This window comes from Odontesthes bonariensis, chromosome 15 (genome assembly GCF_027942865.1).
Source record: "Odontesthes bonariensis isolate fOdoBon6 chromosome 15, fOdoBon6.hap1, whole genome shotgun sequence".
Lineage (NCBI taxonomy): Eukaryota > Metazoa > Chordata > Actinopteri > Atheriniformes > Atherinopsidae > Odontesthes > Odontesthes bonariensis.
In genome coordinates, this window is record NC_134520.1 from 12,326,810 (window position 1) to 12,353,914 (window position 27,105).

At 41.0% G+C, this 27,105-nt stretch overlaps 1 protein-coding gene across 1 annotated transcript in view; it reads right to left on the reverse strand.

Annotated features, from left to right (window-relative positions):
- Window positions 1-17,848: 17,848 nt before the first annotated feature.
- Window positions 17,849-27,105, reverse strand: part of LOC142399964 (uncharacterized) — a 37,104-nt gene continuing 27,847 nt past the window's right edge. Inside the window, exons 2-3 of the mRNA XM_075484527.1 lie at window positions 19,137-19,289; window positions 17,849-18,151 (exon numbers count right to left, since the gene is read on the reverse strand). Coding sequence (XP_075340642.1) covers window positions 17,849-18,151; window positions 19,137-19,289 — 456 coding nt within the window. The remainder of the gene's footprint in view (window positions 18,152-19,136; window positions 19,290-27,105) is intronic.

The window sequence follows — 27,105 nt, forward strand, 5'->3', positions numbered from 1 at the left end:
TTAAACTTAAATAAACTTAAATAAAGTGTCCAGTTTGAGAGTACTAATTAAAGGCATACTCTTTGACTCTTTTTGTTTTTTTATCCACATCCACAGATTGAAGCAGAATTTGCTCGCCTTACATCTGTTGACTTGAACGGCTCCTTCTTCACTGGGCTGGACCAGTACCTGCCAAGGTTCCTTGAGCTGTACAAAGCAAAGAGTGGCATAGCGGACCTGACCAGGCTGATGAGATGTCTCAATGAAGACGTAAGTGCTAAAAAAAAATGTCTTCATCCATGCCTCCCACATTTGTTGTTAGCATCTTCCACACCATCTCTGTGAAACATCCTTCCTGATCAGCAGTAGTGCACACAGCTTCTTCTGTGTTGGATGCTTTTTTTATCCTCAGATTTGAACCCCAAATAGGGGGGTTCTCTGCAATCACTGACATGAATGAAGATTGACAGCTCGTCTCCACTTCCTCCCACTGTCCTAATTGAAGCCTAAATATCCCAGATACAAGTGCCGCCATCTTGTGCTGGTGACATTATTTGGAGCCAGATTCTGTGCAGTAGTGATCAGGGTTGGAAAGAGTGTATTGAGTTTCTGCCCATACAGCTGGTAGACTAAGTCATAAGCTGAGCTTTTAAAAATGTAAGGCCATATGTGTCTTAATGTCTTTTAGCTTGTGAGAGGTCTTAAATAACTGTTTACAAGCAGACAGAACAAATACCAGTTATTGTTTAAGTTTTCATGTTTTTTCTTCTTTTTAATCAGAGCTCCACACACCGAAAGAGGACAATTCCTCTGCTGGGCCTTCCTCACTTTCTTAAGGAGGAATCCCTCCGTTTTTTTAAAGACTGTAGAGGTTTGTATTTATTAATTTCTTTATTGCAGTGGTCAAGAATAAGTTAAGTTAAAATGGCATGTAGGGACTGCATAGTCATACCTACTAAAATATATGTAATAAACATGCTTTCTGTAGGTGTTAGACAAAAATATGCACTCAATTCCATCACAAAAACGGTTGAAAAGATCTGTCCAGCTCAGATAAAATTGATTCACATTTGACACCAGGGTTGTTCTAAATCAGTAAATGGAACTTTTTGTTCTGTGGCCCATTAGTCGGGTGGTGATTGGTATTAACATGTCTGAAATGGTAAACCTGTTTCTGTTCTTATAGATCCCTTTATATATACATGATACAACCAAAGATGATGAGATATTTTTGCTTCCTTTGAAATCTTGTGTAGGCCACAGCTGATGACACATTCACAGTTGGGATGAAAGTTGGTGTTGTGATAGTGAAGGACGGCGAAGACATCATTGATACGTCCGTGGTCCTTGAGGAAGCAGTGATCCTGTCTGATCTGAAGGACATTCCACGTGCCATTGCCTTGCTGATGGGTCTTCTTTTTTGCCTCAACATAGACTATCCAAAGGAACTAAGGTACACATTTGAGGTCATTCAGAAGGTCCTGATGAACATTGGTGGAGGACAGTGTTCCTCACTTGTGCATGGTTTAAGAAACAGACTCCTGCGGAAAACCATGTGAGACTGCTCAGATGACTCATCTCATGCCTGTGTTAAAACTTTCTGGCGTTCTGGGGGACGCTGTTGAGCGATGGAGGAGTAAGACGTGTTCCCACGAGCTCTGATAACTTTTTCTTTATTAATACACTAAACTTTTACAAATCCGCTCTTAAGATCCTTGGAACGACGTAAGAAGACACACAAAAGTGCATTATAAAGACCAATGTAAACAAACCTATGTCAAAAAAGGGGAAAACGAGGAAATACGACCAACAAGAAGCAGGCCCCGACCAGCCCTCGGACCCGATTGACTCACCCATACCTGAGGATATGAGTGACGAGGCGGACCCACCTAACCGTGCAATATTAGCCGCTATCGCTAACCTACGAAATGAAGTCACTCAGATCAAGGACGATATATATGCCTCCATAGATGCACGCATACAGACTGTCTGCACAGAATTGAGAGAGGAGCTGGCTACAACTAAAGGCTCTAGCATGGTTGCCGCGTCTGCTCGCGCGAGCGGTGTTGATGACGTCACGAGTTCGTGCCCGCCATAGGACCCTATATAGTGGCGCAAGTCGTTGCGCGCCAGTAGTTGCAATTTTCTCCGTCACAGAGGTGGCGCTGCTACGTGAAGGTTACCTCTACTCTACAACCACGAAAGTGGAGAAGAAAACAATGCCGCTGTCAAGAGCAAGAATACTGTAATTAATGATACTGCTGCAGTTTTCGGATCATTTTAATTTTTTAATTCAGTTAAAAGAGGTGAAGGTCTGAAGCCCCCGGCATCAACAGAGTCTCTGCCCTCTTCTTTGCCTTCACGTATCTGTCCCGTAGCTTCTTCCACACATTCTTACAGAACTCTCCCTCTTTCCCCAAAGTTCTGCCAATCTCTGTGCACCAGTTTTGGGAGTTTACGTGCTCCCTGTGCTGTTTCACTGCAGTTTCGTACAGCTGCCTGTACAAACGCACCTCCTCACTGAGCCTGGTCTCACATCGGTCCATCCGGTTCGTTGTGCTCGGCGCCGCCAAGTTACAAAAATCGACTGGTGCACGACAACGCGCAGCGCCGTCTTTTCAAGGGAAGCGCCATGCCTGAAACGTCATTTTGACGTCACGGTCCACCACCGCCGTGACAGACGCGGCAACCATGCTACCGCCTTAAAAAGGAAATTCAGACATCCATTGAAACACTTGAAGGAGCCACGGCCTCGCACGAGAAGACTATTAAAGAGCTGGAGAAATCAGCCTCACTCCACTCCGATGATGTTACCGCTCTCCAACGCCAGGTAACACGGCTGAACTCCGAAGTGGGGAAACTGACTGAAAAATGTGAGGATCTAGAAGGCAGATCTAGGAGGCACAACATTAGAATAATCGGAGTTCCCGAGGGGGTAGAAGGACCCAGACCGCGGGACTTCGTAGCTGACCTGCTAAAAGATGCGCTATCTTTGGATGAAAAGCCACTTATTGACCGAGCGCATCGGACCCTCCGGAGAACCCCCGACCCTCGAGAGCCCCCCAGGCCCTTCATCCTGAGGCTTCACTATTATCATGTGCTTGAGGACATCCTACGGAAAGCCAGCGCGGCGAAACAACTTTACTTCAGAGACAAGAGGATTCAAATATTTCCCGACTATCCTCCGGCCGTGGCTAAACAAAGGGCTCTTTTCAACCGTGCCAGGGAGCTATTGCGCGACAAGCCCGGCGTCAGGTATGGACTACTTTACCCCGCGAGACTCCTGGTCACACACAATGGTACACAGACATCCTTTACAGACCCGAAAAAAGCCGAAGAATACGCGGGGCGACTCTTCGGACCAGAGTCATCTACAGCAGCAGCGGACTGATTAAACATGGATCTTGGGAATTGTTTTCCTTTTCTATCTGTGACTGGCTAGTTTGCCTCGGCAGCTGACATCAGCACAACAACTGTTACCTGCCAAAAAACATACAATGGACACACAACTGCATGACGGTGAGAAGAAAAATGCAAGGTGTAAAAGTCGTGGGATACTACACCATATCCTTTATAATTTAGATACTGTACTGTTACTATCTGACAACAATCCCTTTTTCTCAGTATAAGCGTTATTCATTTATCCATTTTATTTAGTTCTGTGATTAGACTCAGCTTTATGTCTAAGTGTGATGCCCATTGTGACCCACTCTGACCCTGTAGAATAGATGTTCAGGTTTGGGGAGTACATTTGTGTTTTACTCTGCGTCTCCCAGGTACATGTGATACATGATGATAGATGCACTTGTATAAATGGGGGTGTGTGTGCCCACATGTACACCCCCTGTGCGATCGCTCGTTCCCTTTCTAATATTTTAAGTTCTTGATTATCAAGTTTCAGAGCTCGGGAGCCGTTTTTGAAGTTAACAGGCCACCAATAGGTGTGGAAGTAACCTTAGTTATCGATTTGTTTGTTTTTCGGCTTCCCTAAGAAGGCTCGCGCCATTCACTTGAACTGGCTAGAGTAGTTTATTTTGTTTTGTTTAGTTTTGTTAATATGTGGGTCAGGTTGACTTGGGGAGGGAGAGCTGGGTTGGGGACAGAAGACCTTACAAAAACTGATTACCAATATGCAAGATACTATGAATGATACCACCAAGGTGAAAAAAACCCTCACTTTTTCCAGTTGGAATGTGCGTGGAGTAAATAATCCAGTCAAAAGAGGAAAGGTTTTATCCCATCTTAAAACACTGGCCTCGGATATTATGTTTTTACAAGACACCCATCTGAATAATAAATCACATGGCAGGCTCAGGGCAAAGTGGATAGGTGAGATCTATCACTCGGCTTTTTCTTCCAAAGCAAGAGGTGCAGCAATCTTAATTAGAAAGGGTGTACCTTTTTTGCAGAAAAAAACAATAACCGATAAAGAGGGTCGCTATGTTATAGTGATTGGAGAGACTCAGAATATCTCCCTCACCCTAGTAAACATCTACGCACCTAATACTGATAACCCTGTATTCTTTCAGAAAATGTTTGCATTAATTCCAGATATGTCACAGACTAATTTGATAATCGGAGGAGATTTTAACACCGTTTTGGATGCATATCTGGATAGATCCTCCACAAAGACACCTCCCAGAAATGCCTCAAGTGAATTCTTAAATACATATATAAATAACGCAAATATCCTAGACATATGGCGGATGATGAACCCCTCTGGTCGGGACTATTCATTTTATTCACCTGTGCATAACTCTTACAGTAGGATAGACTATTTCCTAGTTGACGCCAAACTGGCACCTTTTGTAGTGGATGCTCGTTATCATAGTATTGTGATTTCAGATCACAGTCCACTTTCCTTTTCAATATGTTTAGACCATTTAGACAAACCGCATACCTCTTGGAGACTAAACCCTCACCTACTTACAGATAAAATATTTCGTGAGTACCTAAAAGATCAAATTTCATTTTATTTTGAGATGAATGATATCCCAGAGACTTCTCCTTCCACTCTCTGGGAGGCGTTTAAAGCCTACATTAGAGGTAGCATCATCTCATTTGAAGCATCAAGGAAGAAACAAAACATGTCCAAATTGAAAGACCTGGAAGGACAGATCAAAGCAATGGATCAGGAAAATGCTCGATCCCCATCTACAGTTCTGCACAGGAAAATAACAACATTAAAATATGAATATAACCAAATTGTGTCTGTGAAAATAAGTAAAGCATTCCTGTATACCAGACAAAGGTTCTTTGAATTCGGAGATAAACCACATAAATTATTGGCTCGTCAACTCAGAAAAATGGAGAATTTACAGTCACACGATAACTTGTCAATTCTTGCACTTCTTGGATCCTCACTTCCCCTTCCCTAACTCAAACCAATTAGAAACCCAGTGGTTAAACACTCTCTAAAAGTCTGGGCCCAATTTAGGAAGCATTTCGGTTTTCATAGCTTTTCTCTCCTAAGCCCCATTGCATCGAACTACCTTTTCAAACCATCCTGCCAGGATTCTGCCTTTCAAGAATGGCACAGGAAAGGTATTGTACGTTTTAAAGATCTGTTCATAGACGACAGTTTGGCTTCATTTGAGCAGTTGAGTAGAAAATTCATAGCCTGGGCGAAAGCCGACTGTTGACTTTGTCAAACAGTCTGGGAAAACCCAAGAGGAATCCGTTTCCATGGAGGGCGGGACCTTACCCAGCAACTTAAATTCATTGGAGTAACAGAGTTCCCTTAACCAATCATAATGTTTAGAAATGACGTTGGTTATGCGCCGAGGTTCATGCTTACTCTCGCGAGGCTCTACCTCGCGAATCACGCTTCCCACATCCGTTTTCATTATACCGGTACCATTTGATAAATCAAACTTTTCCCAAAGCCAGTTGGAAGGAGAGCTACGACATCCTTGCCACTAACAATATTGAAGAGGCATTCCTCTTGCTCTCGTTTTAATTGTGTAATGCTCTCCAGAGTTGAGACAACTTCATGGATAGCTTCTAGCGTTCTTCCGTCGCCATGTTTATTTCCGCTGCGGTTGAACTACAATTATATGGACTACAATGGACTCCGCGCGTGAGTTCTGCGTCACCACTCGCAACTGTTTGCTGATTGGCAAAACACTGAGCGAACCGAGGTAGGGGGATTTGGCCAGACTATGTGCGGAGCCAAAATCTTTGGGCGGAAGTACGTAGGATGGCGTCGCCAGGCTAGAAAATTCAGCCTCCCTAAGTCAAATTTTTTCAGGTATCTTCAGGCGAGACATTTTGTTCTTTCTCAGGCGTCCAGATCCATGACAGCAGCAGACTCGACCATTGTTGACACTGTTCTTTCTATGGATCCACTAAAAAAGAGGCTCATTTCAGCTTTTTATGGCAAGCTGTTGGATCTTCGGAGTGCCCCCACAGATAAGCTCAAAACGGCATGGGAGGAGGACTTAGGTTTCTCCTTATCAGAAGCTACTTGGGTTTCCATACTCCAATCGGTTAGTTCATCATCCCTCTGTGCACGTCACTGTTTAATTCAGTTCAAAGTGGTACACAGGGCTCATATTTCAAAAGCAAAATTGTCCTCCATATACCCGGACATTAGTCCATACTGCGTCAGATGCAAACATGTGGAAGCTTCTCTCATTCATATGTACTGGTCCTGCTCAGGCCTTAATAATTATTGGAGAGAAGTTTTTCAGACACTCTCTCGGGTGCTAAACATCAAATTAGAACCAAACCCACTGACTGCTCTGTTTGGGGTCATGGGAGGGGAGAAAAAGCTAATTGTAGCAAAGCAACGCACTTTATCCTTTGCTTCCCTTTTGGCCCGACGAGCAATTCTGCTCAGGTGGAAGGATACTTTTCCGCCCACCCATGCACAATGGCTGGAAGACATCATGTCCTGCTTAAAACTGGAGAAGGTTAGATACTCACTTCAGCAATCAAATGAGAAGTTCCAGAAGGTGTGGGGCCCCTTCCTAAACCTATTCCAGACTCTGTACAGGCTTGGCCCTTGAGTACAGCTCAGCTATGCTGCATATTTTTGGCTCAGTCCTAGCTTTCGGCGTAACAGAGATCTTATGCTATGACTAGTAACCTGGCTGTGACATGGGAGGGATTACTTTGTACACTGTTTGATTTTATTTGGTTTATTTTCATTGTTTTATTTCTGTATTCTTGTATATCTCACTTGTGCATGCTGTGATTGATGTATACCCATGATCATATCTTTGTATTGACTATGAAACGCTGCACATTTGTTATATTGAAAAAACTTCAATAAAAAAAGATCTTGAATCAGAAAAATGGAGAATGATAGGACAATAAATAAGGTAAAAGCCTGTGATAACAAAATACTCACAAAACCCAAAGATATTAATAACAGATTTCTCGAATTCTACACAGATTTGTATACTTCTAGATCCACCTCAGAGCCCGAGATTATTAATATGTTTTTAGATAAGTGTAATCTACCCAGGTTAGGATTTGAAGATTGTAAATCGCTAAATGCGGAGCTCACAATCCAAGAGGTTCAATCTGCTGTTGCCTCATTAAAGGGTAATAAATCACCAGGCCCTGACGGACTCCCTGGAGAATTATATAAAACGTATAGTGAAAAGTTATCTCCTTATTTGTTGAAGGTATTTAAACACGCTCAGGAAAGTGGGGCTCTACCACCGACTTTAACTGAAGCTGTGATCACTGTAATTCATAAGAAAGGGAAAGATCCACAGGAAGTAGGTGCATATCGCCCTATTTCACTCCTGAATGTTGATGGGAAGCTCTTTGCCAAATTGCTTGCTAACAGATTGAGCCCCCTGCTGGAGAGATTAATCCATCCTGACCAGACGGGTTTTGTACCTGACAGAAACTCTACTTTCAATTTGAGACGCCTTTTTAATATCATGTACACGAAAAGAGAACCAAACTCTGATCTTGTTATACTTGCACTCGATGCTGAAAAGGCGTTTGATCAGATTGAGTGGCGATATTTATTTGAAGTTCTCAATAGATTCAATCTCGGAGATGTTTTTTTGTCACTAATTAAACTTATCTACAAAAACCCTACAGCCCAAATCCTAACAAACCGAACACTATCCTCCCCATTTAAGTTATGTAGGGGGACGAGGCAGGGATGCCCCCTCTCCCCTTTAATCTTTGCTCTTGCTATTGAGCCGCTGGCTCAAAGTATTAGACTTGACCCTCAGATACATGGGTACACCACTAAAGGAACAGTTAGCAAAATATCATTGTATGCAGATGATATTCTTCTTTATTTAACACGTCCACAAATGACCATTCCGCTACTTTTAGATAAAATCAATTTATTTGGCACTTTTGCAGGATATCGGATTAATTGGACAAAAAGTGTCTTAATGCCAGTCCACAGGGATGATCTGACGTTCCTGATTAATTTTCCATTTAAAATCTCCTCGGAAAATCTCACCTATTTGGGTATAGAAGTGACAAGACAATATACTTCTCTCTTTCAACTAAACTTTCCTCCCTTAATAGAAAAACTACGGTCTAGGTTATTGTTCTGGGATACTCTCCCAATTTCGATGATCGGGAGAATAAATGCGGTTAAGATGGTCTTACTCCCACAGTTTCTATATCTGTTTCAAAATATTCCAATATTCCTTAAAAAAACTTTTTTTAAACAACTAGACTCCTTAATTACTCCCTTTTTTTCGGGACACAAAGCTCCCAGAATAGGTAAGAAATATCTCTGCAAGCCTAAATCTGCAGGAGGGTTAGCACTTCCAAATTTCTTGTTTTACTACTGGGCCTCAGCGATCAAGACTTTTACTTTCTGGCTAAACACCACAAACTCACCACCTAATTGGCTACTGATGGAACAGGAGGAATGCCATCCATATTCACTGGCTACAATTCTATTAGCACCAACCAAGGTCAGTAGATTATTATATAACAACAATCCTATTATTCATAATATGATTTGTATCTGGAAACAAATCAAATCCAGTTGTAATCTTAAATCCCTATCCTCTGCATTACCCATAGATAGAAACCCCACTTTTGCCCCGTCTGGTTTGGGTGGAGCCTTCTCTAAGTGGAATCAGAAAGGTGTTAGATGTATTAAAGATCTGTATATACAAGGTGTACTTGCCTCGTTTTCTCAATTACAGCAGAAATTTGGATTGGAAAATAATAATTTCTTTCAATATCTGCAAATCAGGGACTATATACATAGGCATTTGGAGGATTTTCAGACTGAACCCAAAACATTAATAGATGAGTGTCTGGAATTGCCAGTAAATGAACCAAAATTGATAACACGTATCTATAATAATCTCCTGTTATTAAGTCCTCCTCCTGCCCATACACATAGACACAAATGGGAGAAAGAATTTGGCAAACCGATCTCAGAGGATCTATGGGACAGTGCTCTTGAGAAGATCAACACCTGCTCACACAGTGCAAGACATTGCCTTATTCAATTTAAAATTATACACATGCTCCACTTCTCAAAGGAAAAATTACATAAAATATATCCAGAAGTATCACCTGTGTGTGATAAATGCAAGTCTTCCGTTGCAACCCATCTTCATAGTTATGTACTATGCCCTAAGATTTCCTCTTTCTGGTCTGGGGTTTTTAACATAATGTCCGAGGTTATGAAATTTGTGATAAAGCCAGAACCCATTCTTATTATTCTTGGGGTGTCTGAAACCTTTAAAAAATTAAACAAAACACGACAATGTTTTATTTCATATGGTTATAATAGCAAAGAAAATGATCCTTATGTCATGGAAGAGTGTGAACACACCAACAGCTAAGATGTGGCTAGGGGAATTAACTAATACACTCCACTTGGAAAGAATTCGATATGTTCTAAAAGACAGACTCCAACATTTCGACGCAACTTGGCAACCTCTCATACAGTACCTTGCTAATGCTAACCCAACTTGATACCTGATCTCCTATAAGCATAGCAGGGTTCTTGTGATATTTTCCTTGCGGGTCTTCTCCACGGGGTGGGGGGGTGTTTTTTTTTTTTTTTTTTTTTGTCAACCTGTTTCTGTTGTCTCTGTTTAAGCGTTCTGTAATGAATGTTTGTTTGTATCCTTGTATTATAAAAGCTCAACGAAAATACATGGGAAAAAAAAAAAAAAAAAACTTTCTGGCGTTCTGGGAAGTTCTTATTGTGTTGCCTATGTTGTATTATTTGCAAATGCAATTTCTTCTGTTTTGTACATTGATAAATAAGGAAACATAGCAGCCCATTTGTGCCAGTAAAAAAAAAAAATTGGCTTCCATACAGATGTTTAAGGCAAAAGATGGACCTATTGCCATGACACTTCCTAAGTTCATCTTTAAAGGAACATACAGGTCCATACGGTATCCTCACGATCATTTAGAGATTTTTATTTTATTTTTTTTTTTGTATTCAAGACGGCAATTTGAACAATTACTCCTGTGGAATTGGCTGAGTTTACGTTCACATTCACAAACGTTAGATGCTGAGTAGTGTGTGCATGTATGCATTTGAACATTTTCAGTTTTATGGTGACAGGCATATGTGCAGTTGAAGAATATGTTACATATGTAAAGCTACTTTTTTTTTTTTTTTTAATTGACAATTTGATACTTGGAATGTTCAGATTTTAATTTTGCAGGGGGTTGAGCAAGTCTTGATCCGTTCAAATATGTCCTGTGTTGTTGGATGTGAATGTCATCCTTGATCTTTCTGGCCCTCCACTGACAGCATTTTCATTTTTATTGACAGCCAGGTGAGCATACGTAAAGCCATTCATTCTCTTCGATGGCAATATTGTCACATAATACTTGCAATGCTGTAAATTTTAAGGTGGTTGAGTAAATCTTGATAGTGTGTGCCCCGATAAACATGTAACTGGCTGCATGTTGGTTGTCATGTTTCTACTTTCTATAGGCATTAAGTAGGTTATTGTAAAATTTGTTTTGTTAAAATAAGAATAATTTGGTCAGGTTTTGCTAAGCATGGACAATGGAGTTGGAAGATTAAACAACCGGAAATGGAGTTGAATAATGTACAAATTTAAATCTATTGTACTAAGACAAAGTTATTACAACAGGCTACAATAGTTATGTTGAAATAGACGTTTAAGTTCAAAGAAATCTTGGATGAGTTCAATAGATTAATGAATTTAATTCAAATGACCTGACACTTTTAATTGAGCTAAATTAGATTTTCACATTCAAATAACAATCCTAAAAAGTTCAATCAATTAATATATCCAAGTCAACTTAACTGAAACAAAAGCTTTACACAACTGACCATTTCAATTAAGCTGAAATTGTTTTGCTAGTTCAAACAACTACCCAAAGGAGTTAAATCAATTATGAAATCTAAATCAACCAAACTTACACAGATGTTTACACAACAAGGAATATTTCATTTAGATAACAAATGATTTGTTTTAAATTAACTTAGAATTTTAAGGCAGCCCTTTCACTCACATTTTTAAGTTGAAACAACATGTTACATTTTACAGCAGCTTGCCTTGTTCATTCAGTGCTACGAGGAGGCAGATCTGTTTCAGATAAAAAACATGCTTCAAAATGTGATTCTGTAGTGGGAACTAGTTCCACAGTTCTTTGACAATGCATTGTGCTCAAAAAGGTTTTCTTGTATGCTGACAATCGTTCAGAAAACATCAAATTTGGATCAGCAGGTGAAACTGTCCAATCAGTTTCTTTTTTACAAGTTGCAACAAACTCTCCCACACCCTGCCACTGCCAATGTGTAGGTTTGGCCAAGGAGATGTGAGGGCGAGTACCACAAACATTAAAAAACTCTAATTGCTCTGGAGTGAGACACACAGCCAGTGCAGCAGTTTGTGAATTCCAAAATAAAGTAGACGTACATATTTTTTCAAAAGGAGTGCTAAACCACTTCTTCTCATAGTCATAGTCAGGCCCCAAAGAAATGTGTGATGTGCAGTGCAGATCAGCAGGTTGCATGAACTCAGAAAGGGGTGAAACTAAAGCTTTTGCTTCCTCCACGAGCTGTTGTGAGGAAGGAGAGCTGGGAAGTTTCCACTCATAAGCATATGTAAGTGCTGATGAGTCAAACTGCACCGCTGTGAAAACTTTCTCCGGCTGCGACATCACCTTAACACCCTCTGGTGTGGAAGTTAAAATAATGCCCAGTTTACACATGAGATCACGGCCCATCAGGTTAATGGGACACAGCTCTGATAACAAAAATGAGTGCTTGAAGGAGAGCCCATCGGAGTGACACATGCAATGGGCGTTGTCATTTTCTCCTTAACAACCTGACCTGATGCAGACTTGGAATAGACGTATTTTCCACTTAGCTTTGGAGGACGATCAAATTCCCCTGACTTCACTACTGATGATGTAGCCCCAGACGATGGTTTGCTATGTTCACACGTGGGATTAGCTCAGATGGTAGAGTGCTTGCTCTCATGTTACTGTGTCCCATCAATTTGGCCAAAGTAAGCCCACATTAGCCAATCATGTCTCCCTCTGTGGGCTTACTTTTGACCAATCACTGTCCCTCCCTCTCTCCATCCATCCATTTTCCTGCTATCATAAAGCAGCTCTTCGCTCATAATTCACACATAATCATCGCATATTAGGCGATATTTTAACTTTTTATATTTTGCATTGTGTACTGAGTTTAGGGAAACCCTTTGCTATTTATTTACTGTAGAAAATCTTACAAGTTTACGTTCAAAAACAGAATAAAACACGACAAAATTCAAACAAATTCAGTATTCTGTTGGAAGTTTCAGATGTGTCTACAGTGGTAGCAGAAATGATGTGTAAAATAATGAGCAACTTTGTCTTAAGTTACTAAAAGCTCGTGGCAGCCTCAGCAGTGATGAGAGGCGCATTTTTCAGTCCATATCTCTAACTTGCAGAGACCCATGCCATTGTGTTTTAGAGGGTAGCACTATTATTCAGTTGCTTCTGCACTGGGACGATGAGCATAAACATCCAGGTAAATCAGGAGAACCTTTAAAACCCTTTCAGATATATACATATTTTTTTAATTATTATTTTTATAACAAATATCCAGAAATGAAAATGGCTGGTTGATGTTGTCATAAATAGAGAGGAGTTTTAAACAACATCCTCCTCAGTACTATGCATTTTTCCAGATAAATTCATTAGACTGAGCCAGCCCTCTGGAAAAAACCCTGAAATATTTCCACATGGTGCAGCTGAAAGAGCTGTGGTGTCATGTCATTGTTAAGGAAACCTGAAGAAAAACCTGTTGAATTACAGACTCTTGGATGATACAATTTAATTTGATGCACTTTAGTAGACATGAGTAGGAAAAAAAAAAGCTTCTTCTGGGCTTTAAAGGCATTCTACCAACAGCTGCTGTAAACTGCCTCCCATGTTTGTTCTGTCATATCTGTGGATATTAGTCAAAGAAATGCTAAATCAAATGTTATAGCTGATCATTTAGAACTCAGATGAGTAAAACATTCCTTATGTGTCTGACACAGACTGCAGAAAGCTCTGTAGGGTCTGCTTTTAAGAGTGTTGCATCAGAAGATGGTCGTTCTCTGAGGCAAAGTTATTGTTTGGTGTTTCATTTAGCAGAGGAGAGGCTAAGTGTAAAAACTGTTCATTTTTATTGATTCCAGCACCAAAGCAGCATGTAAAATGTAAATGCAAACATGTTGTTTTAAATACATCATTTAGGAATAATGTCTTTAAAGAACAACACTGTCCCACTGGTTGTCTTTCAGTCCCAGTTATCTGCGTCTCGTCTCGACTGTTATTTCTGCAGGTGTAGGTGAGCAGATCTTCTTCTCTGTGTGTCTGTGAAGAGCTTCACACACGGAGACGGCTTCATCTGTACGGCTCGGTGTGGGATGCTTTTCATCGTTTCAGCTGGGGCCGATCAATAGTCCGGTGTCTGGGAGCAGATGTGGTGCTGGAGTGTGTTCAGGGGACGGCTGTGCAGCTGGAGCTTCCTGGGACTGGTGGATGTCCACTGTGAGGTCCTACAAGAAGACAGAAAGAAAGTCCTGATTTAAGCTTAAGCTTAAGCATAACTTTGTGACAATTTGTCTTCTTTTGTTTTTAAAGTAGCAGCTTGTTTCTTTACTTTTTCTATAATATCAGCTAATATCATCTAAATGCAGTATATAATGTGCCTTTTAACTGATCACGACTTTGTGACAGTAAAAAGGACCTACCCCAAGTCCTCCTTTATTGCTTTTTTAACATCAGATTCTCTCATCCGGCTGGGAGCTCCTCATCGTCACGGAAACCCTGAGTGCATAACGGCAATGTCGGGTCCACAGTCTCTCTCCTTCGGACCTGCGCTGGAGTCTTCTCTCATCTATGATCACCTCGGTAAAACACAGCAGGAAAAGGAAGGAAAAACTGCACAAGTACCTAACATGTGTGAGCTAGCATACATTCATTTCTGTAGTCAGACGGAATCATGCACTCACCTGTTTCGCACAATACGATACCTGCGGTCAAGGGGAAATCCTTTAACTTCCCCTCGCAGGATTAATAAAGTACTTTGATTTGAATCAGGCCTGGATCAGAAGGAGGGACCCCCTCCTGAAACTTAGCCTGTAAGATAGTTCCACCTTCCTGTACTTCTATGACTGTGACATGACACAGGTAGCAGTGAAGAGAATGCTTACTATTATATCTAGTTTCCAAATGAATTACAAAGCCATGTCCTGCAGATAAACCGGTTTGTAACACTCCACAACACACTCGCTCACAGTCCTATCTTTTGCCTGAAAAAATTCCAAAGGTGAGTTCAGTCCGTCCCCCTCTTTCTCTCTGACATGCAGCAACCACTCAGTCAAAGCCATAACTACCAGGTGAGCACGACACCGTTACGCACTATGATGATTCCACCTTAGAACAGAACACAAGTTTTATAAACCATACGTAATCTTTTACATCCGTCAATATTTCCACTCGGCCCCCGAAGCGTTGTCCGACTCTAACCCAACATCAACACCAGAGTTTGGGTGCCTTGCCCAAGGACACTTCGACATCTGAACTTGAGGATGTGGGGATCAAACTACCAACCCTTTCTCCTGAAACACTGCCACCCCGTCTCTCACTCTCTTGCTAGCTGTCATTTAGCTCTTTGAGGTCTTGTTTCTCAATAAAATTCACAAGATCAATGAACATGGCTCTATGTCCTCTTCTTTCCAGCAGATCACATGCCACATTCCTCCATTTCTCTCTTAATTTGTAGGGAAGTTTCAGGATTCTGCTCCGCATGTTAGAAGGTATGTCCAGTTCACTCATGTACATCACTTGTTCCATTAAGTTTGAACATCCTCTGAGAAATAAAGAGAGTGATTGCAATCCTTTTACATGCTGACTTTTTACTGGTGTCCAGTTCATTATTTTTTCCATGTAAGCAGATGCAATTTTATGCTCATCTCCAAAGCGCTGTGCAAGAAGGCTCTTGGCTCTTTGATAGCCTTGATCTGGGGGAAGATGTTGGCAGCTATGCACAAGATCCCTTGGATGCCCCCTGGTGTACTGTTCAAGAAAGTGCAAACAGTCGCTGGCATTATTCATCTCCACTCTTTTTCCAAAGGCCCTAATAAATGACTTATATTGGAGAGGATCTCCATCAAAGACAGGGAGATTTCTTGCTGGCAGAGCTGATGAAACATTTTGCTGAACTAACAATGCAGTGATTTCATTTTGTTTTTGCATAATGTTCACCATATCAATTTTGTTGTTTCCAGTTTGAGTTTGTGAGTTTAAACTGTTTCCCATTTGATGTCCGAGGCGAGCAGTATGAGTCACTTGTGGCAGCTTTGCATTCATTTGCGCAGCAGATCTTTGTCTTGGCCTTACTACTGGTGCAGGATCAGGTACGGCAAGAACATTTTCATGAGGAACAAAGACGTTGGCTTGGGGATTTAGTCCGACGGATCTTTGGGCTTTGCTCTTTTCCAAATAAGAGTTCATTCCATCTGACCGTTTTGAACCACACTGAGATGCGTTATTTTCTAACACCTCGAGCTTTGCTGTTGTTGCTGCCAAGTCTGTTTCAAGCTCCAATTGTTCTTTTTCTCTGAGTAATCGTTCCTCTTCAATTTCATGTTTCCTTTTCAGCGCATCAGAACGTTTCATAAGAGCCGCTCTCTCGGCTGCTGCCTTTACGCGCGCCTTGGATGAAGAAGTTGATACGCCAGTTGCTCCTGATTTTACAGAACTTGATTTTACACTCAAAACATTTGAAATGCTGTCTTTGGGTTTACCCCATCCTCGACAGTTTGTATCAGGAGGCTCTTTTGGCTGCGAGTATGGTTCACCGTTTTTAGACAGCCATTCCTTCACCTCCTCAGTAAATGCCCGACATGATATCATTTTATCCTCAAAGTTTTGGTTGTTGGTGTTAAGTTTTTAGTCATCTTCTGGTAGAAGCAATTCCATAAATGCCTCATGTATGTTGAGCGCCTCCTCGTAGCACTGAATGAACAAGGCAAGCTGCTGTAAAATGTAACATGTTGTTTCAACTTAAAAATATGAGTGAAAGGGCTGCCTTAAAATTCTAAGTTAATTTAAAACAAATCATTTGTTATCTAAATGAAATATTCCTTGTGTAAACATCTGTGTAAGTTTGGTTGATTTAGATTTCATAATTGATTTAACTCCTTTGGGTAGTTGTTTGAACTAGCAAAACAATTTCAGCTTAATTGAAATGGTCAGTTGTGTAAACCTTTTGTTTCAGTTAAGTTGACTTGGATATATTAATTGATTGAACTTTTTAGGATTGTTATTTGAATGTGAAAATCTAGTTTAGCTCAATTAAAAGTGTCAGGTCATTTGAATTAAATTCATTAATCTATTGAACTCATCCAAGATTTCTTTGAACTTAAACGTCTATTTCAACATAACTATTGTAGCCTGTTGTAATAACTTTGTCTTAGTACAATAGATTTAAATTTGTACATTATTCAACTCCATTTCCGGTTGTTTAATCTTCCAACTCCATTGTCCATGCTTAGCAAAACCTGACCAAATTATTCTTATTTTAACAAAACAAATTTTACAATAACCTACTTAATGCCTATAGAAAGTAGAAACATGACAACCAACAACTAACATGCAGCCAGTTACATGTTTATTGGGGCACACACTGTCAAGATTTACTCAACCACCTTAAAATTTACAGCATTGCAAGTATTATGTGACAATATTGCCATCCAAGAGAATGAATGGCTTTACGTATGCTCACCTGGCTGTCAATAAAAATGAAAATGCTGTCAGTGGAGGGCCAGAAAGATCAAGGATGACATTCACATCCAACAACACAGGACATATTTGAACGGATCAAGACTTGCTCAACCCCCTGCAAAATTAAAATCTGAACATTCCAAGTATCAAATTGTCAATTAAAAAAAAAAAAAAAAGTAGCTTTACATATGTAACATATTCTTCAACTGCACATATGCCTGTCACCATAAAACTGAAAATGTTCAAATGCATACATGCACACACTACTCAGCATCTAACGTTTGTGAATGTGAACGTAAACTCAGCCAATTCCACAGGAGTAATTGTTCAAATTGCTGTCTTGAATACAAAAAAAAAAATAAAATAAAAATCTCTAAATGATCGTGAGGATACCGTATGGACCTGTATGTTCCTTTAAAGATGAACTTAGGAAGTGTCATGGCAATAGGTCCATCTTTTGCCTTAAACATCTGTATGGAAGCCAATTTTTTTCTTTTACTGGGGCAAATGGGCTGCTATGTTTCCTTATTTATCAATGTACAAAACAGAAGAAATTGCATTTGCAAATAATACAACATAGGCAACACAATAAGAACTTCCCAGAATGCCAGAAAGTTTTAACACAGGCATGAGATGAGTCATCTGAGCAGTCTCACATGGTTTTCCGCAGGAGTCTGTTTCTTAAACCATGCACAAGTGAGGAACACTGTCCTCCACCAATGTTCATCAGGACCTTCTGAATGACCTCAAATGTGTACCTTAGTTCCTTTGGATAGTCTATGTTGAGGCAAAAAAGAAGACCCATCAGCAAGGCAATGGCACGTGGAATGTCCTTCAGATCAGACAGGATCACTGCTTCCTCAAGGACCACGGACGTGTCAATGATGTCTTCGCCGTCCTTCACTATCACAACACCAACTTTCATCTCCACTGTGAATGTGTCATCAGCTGTGGCCTACACAAGATTTCAAAGGAAGCAAAAATATCTCATCATCTTTGGTTGTATCATGTATATATAAAGGGATCTATAAGAACAGAACCAGGTTTACCATTTCAGACATGTTAATACCAATCATCACCCGACTAATGGGCCACAGAACAAAAAGTTCCATTTACTGATTTAGAGCAAACCTGGTGTCAAATGTGAATCAATTTTATCTGAGCTGGACAGATCTTTTCAACCGTTTTTGTGATGGAATTGAGTGCATATTTTTGTCTAACACCTACAGAAAGCATGTTTTTTACATATATTTTAGTAGGTATGACTATGCAGGCCCTACATGCCATTTTAACTTAACTTATTCTTGACCACTGCAATAAAGAAATGAAATAATACAAACCTCGACAGTTTTAAAAAAAACGGAGGGATCCTCCTTAAGAAAGTGAGGAAGGCCCAGCAGAAGAATTGTCCTCTTTCGGTGTGTGGAGCTCTGATTAAAAAGAAGAAAAAACATGAAAACTTAAACAATAACTGGTATTTGTTCTGTCTGCTTGTAAACAGTTATTTAAGACCTCTCACAAGCTAAAAGACATTAAGACACATATGGCCTTACGTTTTTAAAAGCTCAGCTTATGACTTAGTCTACCAGCTGTATGGGCAGAAATTCAATACTCTCTTTCCAACCCTGATCACTACTGCACAGAATCTGGCTCCAAATAATGTCACCAGCACAAGATGGCGGCACTTGTATCTGGGATATTTAGGCTTCAATTTGGACAGTGGGAGGAAGTGGAGACGAGCTGTCAATCTTCATTCATGTCAGTGATTGCAGAGAACCCCCCTATTTGGAGTTCAAATCTGAGGATAAAAAAAGCATCCAACACAGAAGAAGCTGTGTGCACTACTGCTGATCAGGAAGGATGTTTCACAGAGACGGTGTGGAAGATGCTAACAACAAATGTGGGAGGCATGGATGAAGACATTTTTTTTTAACACTTACGTCTTCATTGAGACATCTCATCAGCCTGGTCAGGTCCGCTATGCCACTCTTTGCTTTGTACAGCTCAAGGAACCTTGGCAGATACTGGTCCAGCCCAGTGAAGAAGGAGCCGTTCAAGTCAACAGCTGTAAGGCGAGCAAATTCTGCTTCAATCTGTGGATGTGGATAAAAAAACAAAAAGAGTCAAAGTGTATGCCTTTAATTAGTACTCTCAAACTGGACACTTTATTTAAGTTTAAAGAGATAGTTTTAATTATTTGAAGTGCGGTTGTATGAGTACTTATTCATACTCAATATAGTAGCTACAGTAGATGCTGGTCAGCACACTCCAAGTTTGGAGAAGCAGAGACAAGCACCAGCAACAAAGGGTGTTTAAAAGGTCCACCATAAAAACAAAAATGATTCACCTTGCCACCAGACAGACAGTCGGCCTTTTCTGATGGGAAAACCCACAAGTCATGGGTAAAGCAGATAAAGGGGTGAAAATATTCTTAAGTGTACATTGATTAGCTTCTGACACCGGCAGTACTGTATGCAATACAATGACTAGGAATAAATATTCCATACAATCAGACTTCAAATAATCCAAAGTGTCCCTTTAATAGCAAAATTTAATTTGAGAAAACCACTCAAAAACTCTTTACCTGCCGTTCAAAGAACAAGGCTGGTTCATCTTCAACAATCTCTTTCCTCCGTAAAGGAAATGTGTTACTCATCATTTCAGCGATTTGCTTCCAGTCAACCTTGGACCTTGCATGCAAGTTTCAAGAGCACTTTATTACAACTCAGAGAATTCAAATTTTCTAAAGTGAGGTTGTACCAGGTACTTATCTATAGTCACCTTTCATAGATGGCGTTCAGCAGGGCCCATTACGGAGAAGCAGCAGGAGTACTGGTGCAGGAAACTCCACAATGTACTGCTGTGGACAGTCAGTAACAAAATGTATTTAACATCTGAAGATAGTAAGTAAAATATTTTAAAAGAGCAGCCAGGGCTCTCAAGTTTTCAAGTTTGCTTGGTGTTGTGATATGTAACTGCAGGTTGCCGTAATCACGGCAGGTGATGCCACCAGCGTGCGCGTACGTCAGGACATGTGGTGTACGTGCCTGGATTATGCTCGGTTAGCGGTAGCAACTCCTGTGGGTAATAAATCAGCTCTTTACCAACAAGACGGTTTGGTTCCTCCTTTTCTTATCATCGACACATGACAGAAGAGAACCGTCAGGATCTTCAGCAGGTCATATCTTCATTTATTTTAATCTTTTATTAGTTACTATAGTTTTCCTACTCTTCGTAAAAGACCAATACCTGCCGATTAAAGTGTTCGTTGGAATAGTAGACCTAAATATTCAGCACACACCCTTTGACATGAGCAACTTAATGAAAAATAAAAAATATGTTGGAGTGTAACTAAGCTTCCGTGGTTAATTTTTTTCAAAGGTGACTGGTATGAGCAGATTCCCAATAAGGCTATCTACAATTGCCAAACTGCTATTAGTTCTGCCACACTGAAATGCTGATGCAGCGAGGGTTTTTTCCATGGTCGGGCTCAATAAAACCAAGACCAGGAACACGTTGGCTCTAAATGGAACTCTGTCATCCATCATGACTGGGGAAATGGCTGACATTGAGCCACAGTGCTTTAAATGGGAGCCCCCAATATCAGTCATCAAGCATCAAAATCTGCCACAAACACTTACAACAACACTCATAAACAAACACACACAGAGAGGGACTGCTAAAGGGGCCCATTTGGGGTTATGTTTGTTTTTCTTAATTTAATTTGTCTGTTTTTTTGTTTGTTAAGACTTTGCATACCTAAAACAATTTATTTTAAAATATAGCAGAATTTAGTGTAAAAGTGAAGATTTGTGATTTTGGTATAAATAAAACAATTTCTTTGTTCTTTAAGTAGCTAGTTTATGGCGATGGGATACTGTAAGGGACCCCCCCCCCCCCAAAATAAAAAAAACCGAAAGAAACCCCCCCACACACATGGCCCGGCCCCTGCCCCGCCCGAATCTCACTCCAAGCAAACTTGAAAACTTGAGAGCCCTGCTACCACCTTTCCATCAACTACATTTGACAATATACAGAATGTTATTTTCAGGAGTTGCTAAAAAAAAAAACAAGCAAATAACTAGCTTAACGTTTCCTTGGCTAACCTAATACTGAGAGGAACAGACTAGGTCAGCGGCTCTGGTTTTGTGCGCTCCTCGTCGCTGGTGCCCCGAAGGGAACTCGTCTTGCCCCTGGCTATTCGCTTGGGCTAATTGTTGCAAATTGTTTGGCCGTACGGCTCCATCTTTATCCCTCCGACGCGCTCGGTCTACCTTTATTCAGTATACACCACGAGACGAGTCCGTAGCCGGAGTCGCCTGTCAGGACTGCGTGTGCCAGCTACAGCGGGCCCGTGGGGCTTCCAACCAAGAACGGTCAGAGTTGCCGCTGTGTCCTCCCGTCTGTTCACGGTAACGGCCGCTCTCCATTGCTTGCTAGCCTCGGCGGCTTGGCCGCTTGTAGGTTTGGGTGCGTGTGCATGGCGCTGAGCTTGCTGCTAGGCTGCATCATCTGTCCCGTGATTAAGTGTTTGTCTTGTCAGTTTGGTCAACGTCTGCCCTTCTCTGTGTGCGATGGCTGTATGTGCTTTTAGTGAATTTGTAACCCGCCAGTTAACGGTGTATTCCCTCTGTTGAACCTGGTGTGCTGGATATTTTGCTTTTGTGTGTTTTGTTTGCCGTCCTCATTGTTTTGCTGTGATTTATTTTGCTTTCTTACTATTCGTTTGCAGTGCTTTGTTTGTTAATTGTGTACCTCAGCATCATTTGGTCCTGTTTGTCGAAACCGCTCCACTAGGGTGGACTGGAGTGTCCAACCAGTGTCCGGCGTGTGTGTGTGTGTGTGTGTGTGAGAGTGATTTTAATGCCGGTAATTTACCTGTTTATCACCAAAGAAAAATGAAGAATTGTAATTTTGTAACCCACGTCTGTGTTATTCACCCCCTACAACCGGTGTATATTTAAAGGACTATTGAGTTGCATAAAATTGATTGTTTAAAGTAGTGTCTACCTCTCGGCACTGTTAGACAAACATGGCGTCCACGAAACACGTGACCAACCCAGAACCAATCAGCATAGCGGGAATGCAACAAGGACTCATGGGAGAGACATTTTACCCCAAAAAAGGGCGTATAGACCTTTTTAATGCACTTGTAATGACGTTGTGATGACACCTGTGCACCTTACTCACCTCCCTTTTCCCTGCTGTGTATCGATAGAGCGGTGTTGACCGCGGTACCGTCACTGTGAACGAGAGAGGGTGAGAGCACTATAAATAGTTCTCGTTGCTATTGGTTATATAGGTGATTGGAGCTAGCTGTCTGGAGCACCACACCGACCTCCCTCAGGAGATAGACATCTCTGTGGCTCTGACGCGGCATTTCCCCCGCTACCTTAAGTATGTTCGGGCCGCGAAGTCCAGGGTGGCAGTGTGCCACAAAAAAAGAAATAATACATCCATGTAAGTCCACCCCAGTCAGTGCAAACTCAGATGTCTATCTTGTGAGGGACAGCGGTACGGTGCTTGACAAGGTGTTAGCCGGAAAAGCTAACAGTCAACCAGCCGCAGCAGCTCAGATCACTCTTTTCATTTTATTCATTGGAGAATGCTCATGTCTTTTTTTAGCCTTTTTTTCATTCTTATTTATTAACAAATAACAAGAAAACATACTTTATCATCCAAGTATCTTTCTTAATATCTTTTAATTACTGCTACGACTCTTAGCGTTGGCGAGCTAAACTTAGCTAGCTAAGGAACCAAAGAGGCATAACGTTAGCCTGTTCAGGCCATGGTTAAGGCCATTGTGGGCGCTTTCCCACCATAGTCCTGTGATGGGCACAGCTCAATTATGGATGGATTTCTGCATGCCCTAGACTCGTGGTGTGAGCAGTATCGGAGCGGAACTGGAGCGCGTTTCATCAAAACTGGCTCCATGCTCCAACTATATTTTGCAGCTCCGCTCCGTTCACATGCTCTGATCAGCACGCCGTGCAGCCGTGCAGCCACAGTGAAGTACGCCCCAGCACATCTTCAGGCACACCAGCGAAAGCTGACACACTATAGTGTTCAGACCAGGGGTGGAAAGTAACCAATTACATTTACTCGCGTTACTGTAATTGAGTACTTTTTATGAGTAATTTGTCATTTTCTGAGTAGTTTTTGAAATGTGTAATTTTTACTTTTACTCGAGTACATTTTGACCCAAGTACTTTTACTTTGCTACATTTGAAACCCCTCACGTTACTGAGTAAAACAAATATTTATGGTGAAAAATTAAATGCGGGCGGAAATTTAAACAGCTGTCCCGGAACTGAAAGTCAATGGCTGGGTTTCACTTGACGTCACTTCTGTGTTTTCTAAGCGGGCGAACCTAAATGGTGGGCAACTGGAGCTGGGTCCCATTGACAACACTGTGTTTTGTCTGCCACTTTTTTGCCCAAAATGCCTCAGTTTTGTGCCGTTTTTGGATGTTGCAATCGCTCTAACCGAGAGAAGGGAAAGGGTTACTATCGAGTACCTGAGGTAATCGCCCATAGAGGTGAGAAATGGAAAAAACTCACAGAACAACGCCGTAAAAAGTGGATAGTTAACCTACGTTTACAGACTGGAGGAACTGAATCTGCAAATGCTTGTGTCTGCGGTGACCACTTCGTCAAAGGTATGTGCCAAATCTAATTGTTTTGTAGTAGTGCAGTAAAGTATTATGTTGTTAAATGCCAATCAACAGTAATGGAATACGGGCTACATTTGGGCTTTGTTTTGAAGGCTGCCCCAGCGCGTTGTTGGCTACCGAGTCAGTGGACTGGGCTCCGACGTCAGTATTTGGATATTTGGATCTCGGCATTTTATCAAAACATAAACATTTTTTATTGTTATTCCACAATGAAGTCCCGCAGGTAGAGGGTTCTGGGGAATTGGAGGGGTACCTTGCCTGTGTGTCGGAGAGCATGGACCTGCTGAACTCCTTCCCAAACATTTAGAAGCTTTCTCTGAAACTCAACGCAGGCCTTCCAGCCTCAGCTGCCTGTGAGAGGCTTTTTAGTTCAGCCGGGTTGCTCTTCTCAACAAAGAGAGCAAGACTTACAGCAAAAAACTTCGAAAATCAGCTGCTGCTGAAATTGAACAAGAGCTTTTCCGGTCCAAAATTGTAGATTATAGACAGATTTGTGGGATCCTGGGGGCACTGTATTTTGTATAGTGGGATCCTGTGAGCATTTTGTTTTATTTTGAGATGTGGGATCCTGTGGCATTTTAGTTTGATTTGTGGTATCCTGTGGGCACTTAATTTTCTGTGCATTTTGTTTTTTTTAATACTTTGATTGTAGTTTAAATTTCTTTATTCTTATCATAGTGTTGTCCATTGGACAATAGGACTGAAAATTCTTTGCACTTTAATCCATTCAATTCAAAAATACTTTATTTATCCCAGAGGGAAATTAAATGTTGATGTAGCTCAATTAAATCAAGGAGTTATTATAGATGCTGATGGCTGTGGGCAGGAAAGATTTCCTGTAGCGGTCCGTTTTGCATCCAAACTGAAGAAGCCTTTGACTGAAGAGACTCTGTTTTCCGATAACAGTCTCATGGAGAGGATGTTCAGGGTTGTCCATAATTATGGTACAAGTTGTGACTGTCCTTGTGAGGAAGTATGTTCCTGAGCCCAGTTGATCTTTTGCAAGTGTGGATGTGCACTTTAATACACCTCGAAATAGATTAAAATAACTTGTACTGAATTTGAGTCATAACGCATCCTTTTTTGCATTAAGAAACTGAAAGTAATTAAGTAACTTTTACTCAAATTACATTTTAAATGAAATAATTTTTTACTTACTCAAGTAAATTTTGAGATGGGTAATTTTACTTTTACTCTGAGTAGAATTTAGGCAAAGTAAAGATACTTTTACTTAAAGGCGGGGTAGGGGATCTTTTTCTGGAACAGTTTTTTACATATTGTTTGAAATACTCTTCACACCCTCATTGCAACCAATTAATGAAAAGTTTTGACACAAATATGAAAAGTTTTAGTGGCCTCTAGAACGTACAATCTAGGAAAAACAGATGATGCCGTCTATCAAACTGCAATCTGCCCCCCCCCTCCCCCTCCTTCCCCCTGTGCGCGTATCCTGCTCCGTGAACGTCCAGAAGCTTGGCAGGAAGCTAAACTAGAGCCAGCTTGGCTAGCACCTAGCATTATTAAACGTATAGTTAGCATAAACTAAATACTAAATACGGCAACGATCGATGCTTGCTGTCAGAACAGCGCTCGTGCACCTTCGTGCTCGTGCGCGTTCATGTAGTCTAGAGGCGTGCCTTCGGGGGGAAAGTGAAGAAAAGGGTTGGGACTTTTTACCTGTGTATTTTTAAAACGCAGCTTCGCTGGACTCCAAATCCAGGATCTCCTACTCTACCTTTAATTACAAATTTTCAGTACTCTTTCCACCTCTGGTTCAGACATACAAAAGCACACACAAAGGCAAAGTGTCATCTCAGATCACATTACAGCATTACAGAAAAGTCTTCTAATGAGCCTCAGAATCACTGGAGTCAGTTCAAAAAGCCTCCCCCCCCCCCCACAATTAACACAGGAGGAGCAAATCCTGTTGTGCAAAAAAATAAAGAAAATAAAAACTTTAACTGAACAAAAACATCAAACTATTAAATGTGGTTTGCTGAATATCAGATCTCCCCTTTCCAAGTCTCTGTTGGTGAATGAGTGGATGTGTGGTCATCATATTGATATATTTAGTCTTACAGAAACCTGGCTGCAGCAGGAGGATCATGTTAGCATTAATGAATCAACTCCCTCTGACTGTTTAAATGGTCACCATCCTGGAACCACAGGCCGAGGAGGAGGAGTGGCAGCTATCTTCAGATCAGGGTTACTAATCAGTCCCAGAGCCAAGATTAGTTTGAGCTCTTTTGAATGTGTGATTCTCAGTTTTTCCCAAAGTGGAAATCACAGAAACCTCTTGTGTTTGTTGTTGTGTATCGTCCAGCTGGCCCTTATTCTGAGTTTCTGTCTGAATTCTCAGAGGTTTTATCCCAGTTGGTGCTGAGTACAGATAAAGTCATTGTAGTGGGTGACTTTAATATTCATGTAGATGTTGGAAATGTCAGCCTAAATATGAACTTTAATTCTATAGTAGACTCTATTGGATTTTCCAATAGAAAATCTGCTCCATGCATTTGTTACTTCAGGATTGGACTGCTTTAATTCTTTATCATTGGGCTGTCCCACATAATCTCTGAAAAGCCTTCAGCTGGTCCAAATTGCTGCAGCCAGAGTTCTGATGAGAACTAACAGCAGAGATCCTATTTCTCCAGTTTCAGCTTCTCTTCATTGGCTCCCTGTTCAATTCAGAATAGAATTTAAGATTCTTCTCCTCACAAATAAAGCCCTTAATGACCGAGCTCCATCATATCGCCAATCGAAATATTTCGCCCAACGTGAATTAATTTACTTGATTTACCTTCTAATTACTGTGTGAGCGGTGTACTTTCACGTCGAGTGCAAATGAGTGTGTGCAAATGGCTGCCACAAGTAACTCATACTGCTCGCCTCGGACATCAAATGGGAAACAGTTTAAACTCACAAACTCAAACTGGAAACAACAAAATTGATATGGTGAACATTATGCAAAAACAAAATGAAATCACTGCATTGTTAGTTCAGCAAAATGTTTCATCAGCTCTGCCAGCAAGAAATCTCCCTGTCTTTGATGGAGATCCTCTCCAATATAAGTCATTTATTAGGGCCTTTGGAAATGGAGTGGAGATGAGGACGAATAATGCCAGCGACTGTTTGCACTTCCTTGAACGGTACACCAGGGGGCATCCAAGGGATCTTGTGCATAGCTGCCAACATCTTCCCCCAGATCAAGGCTATCTAAGAGCCAAGAGCCTTCTTGC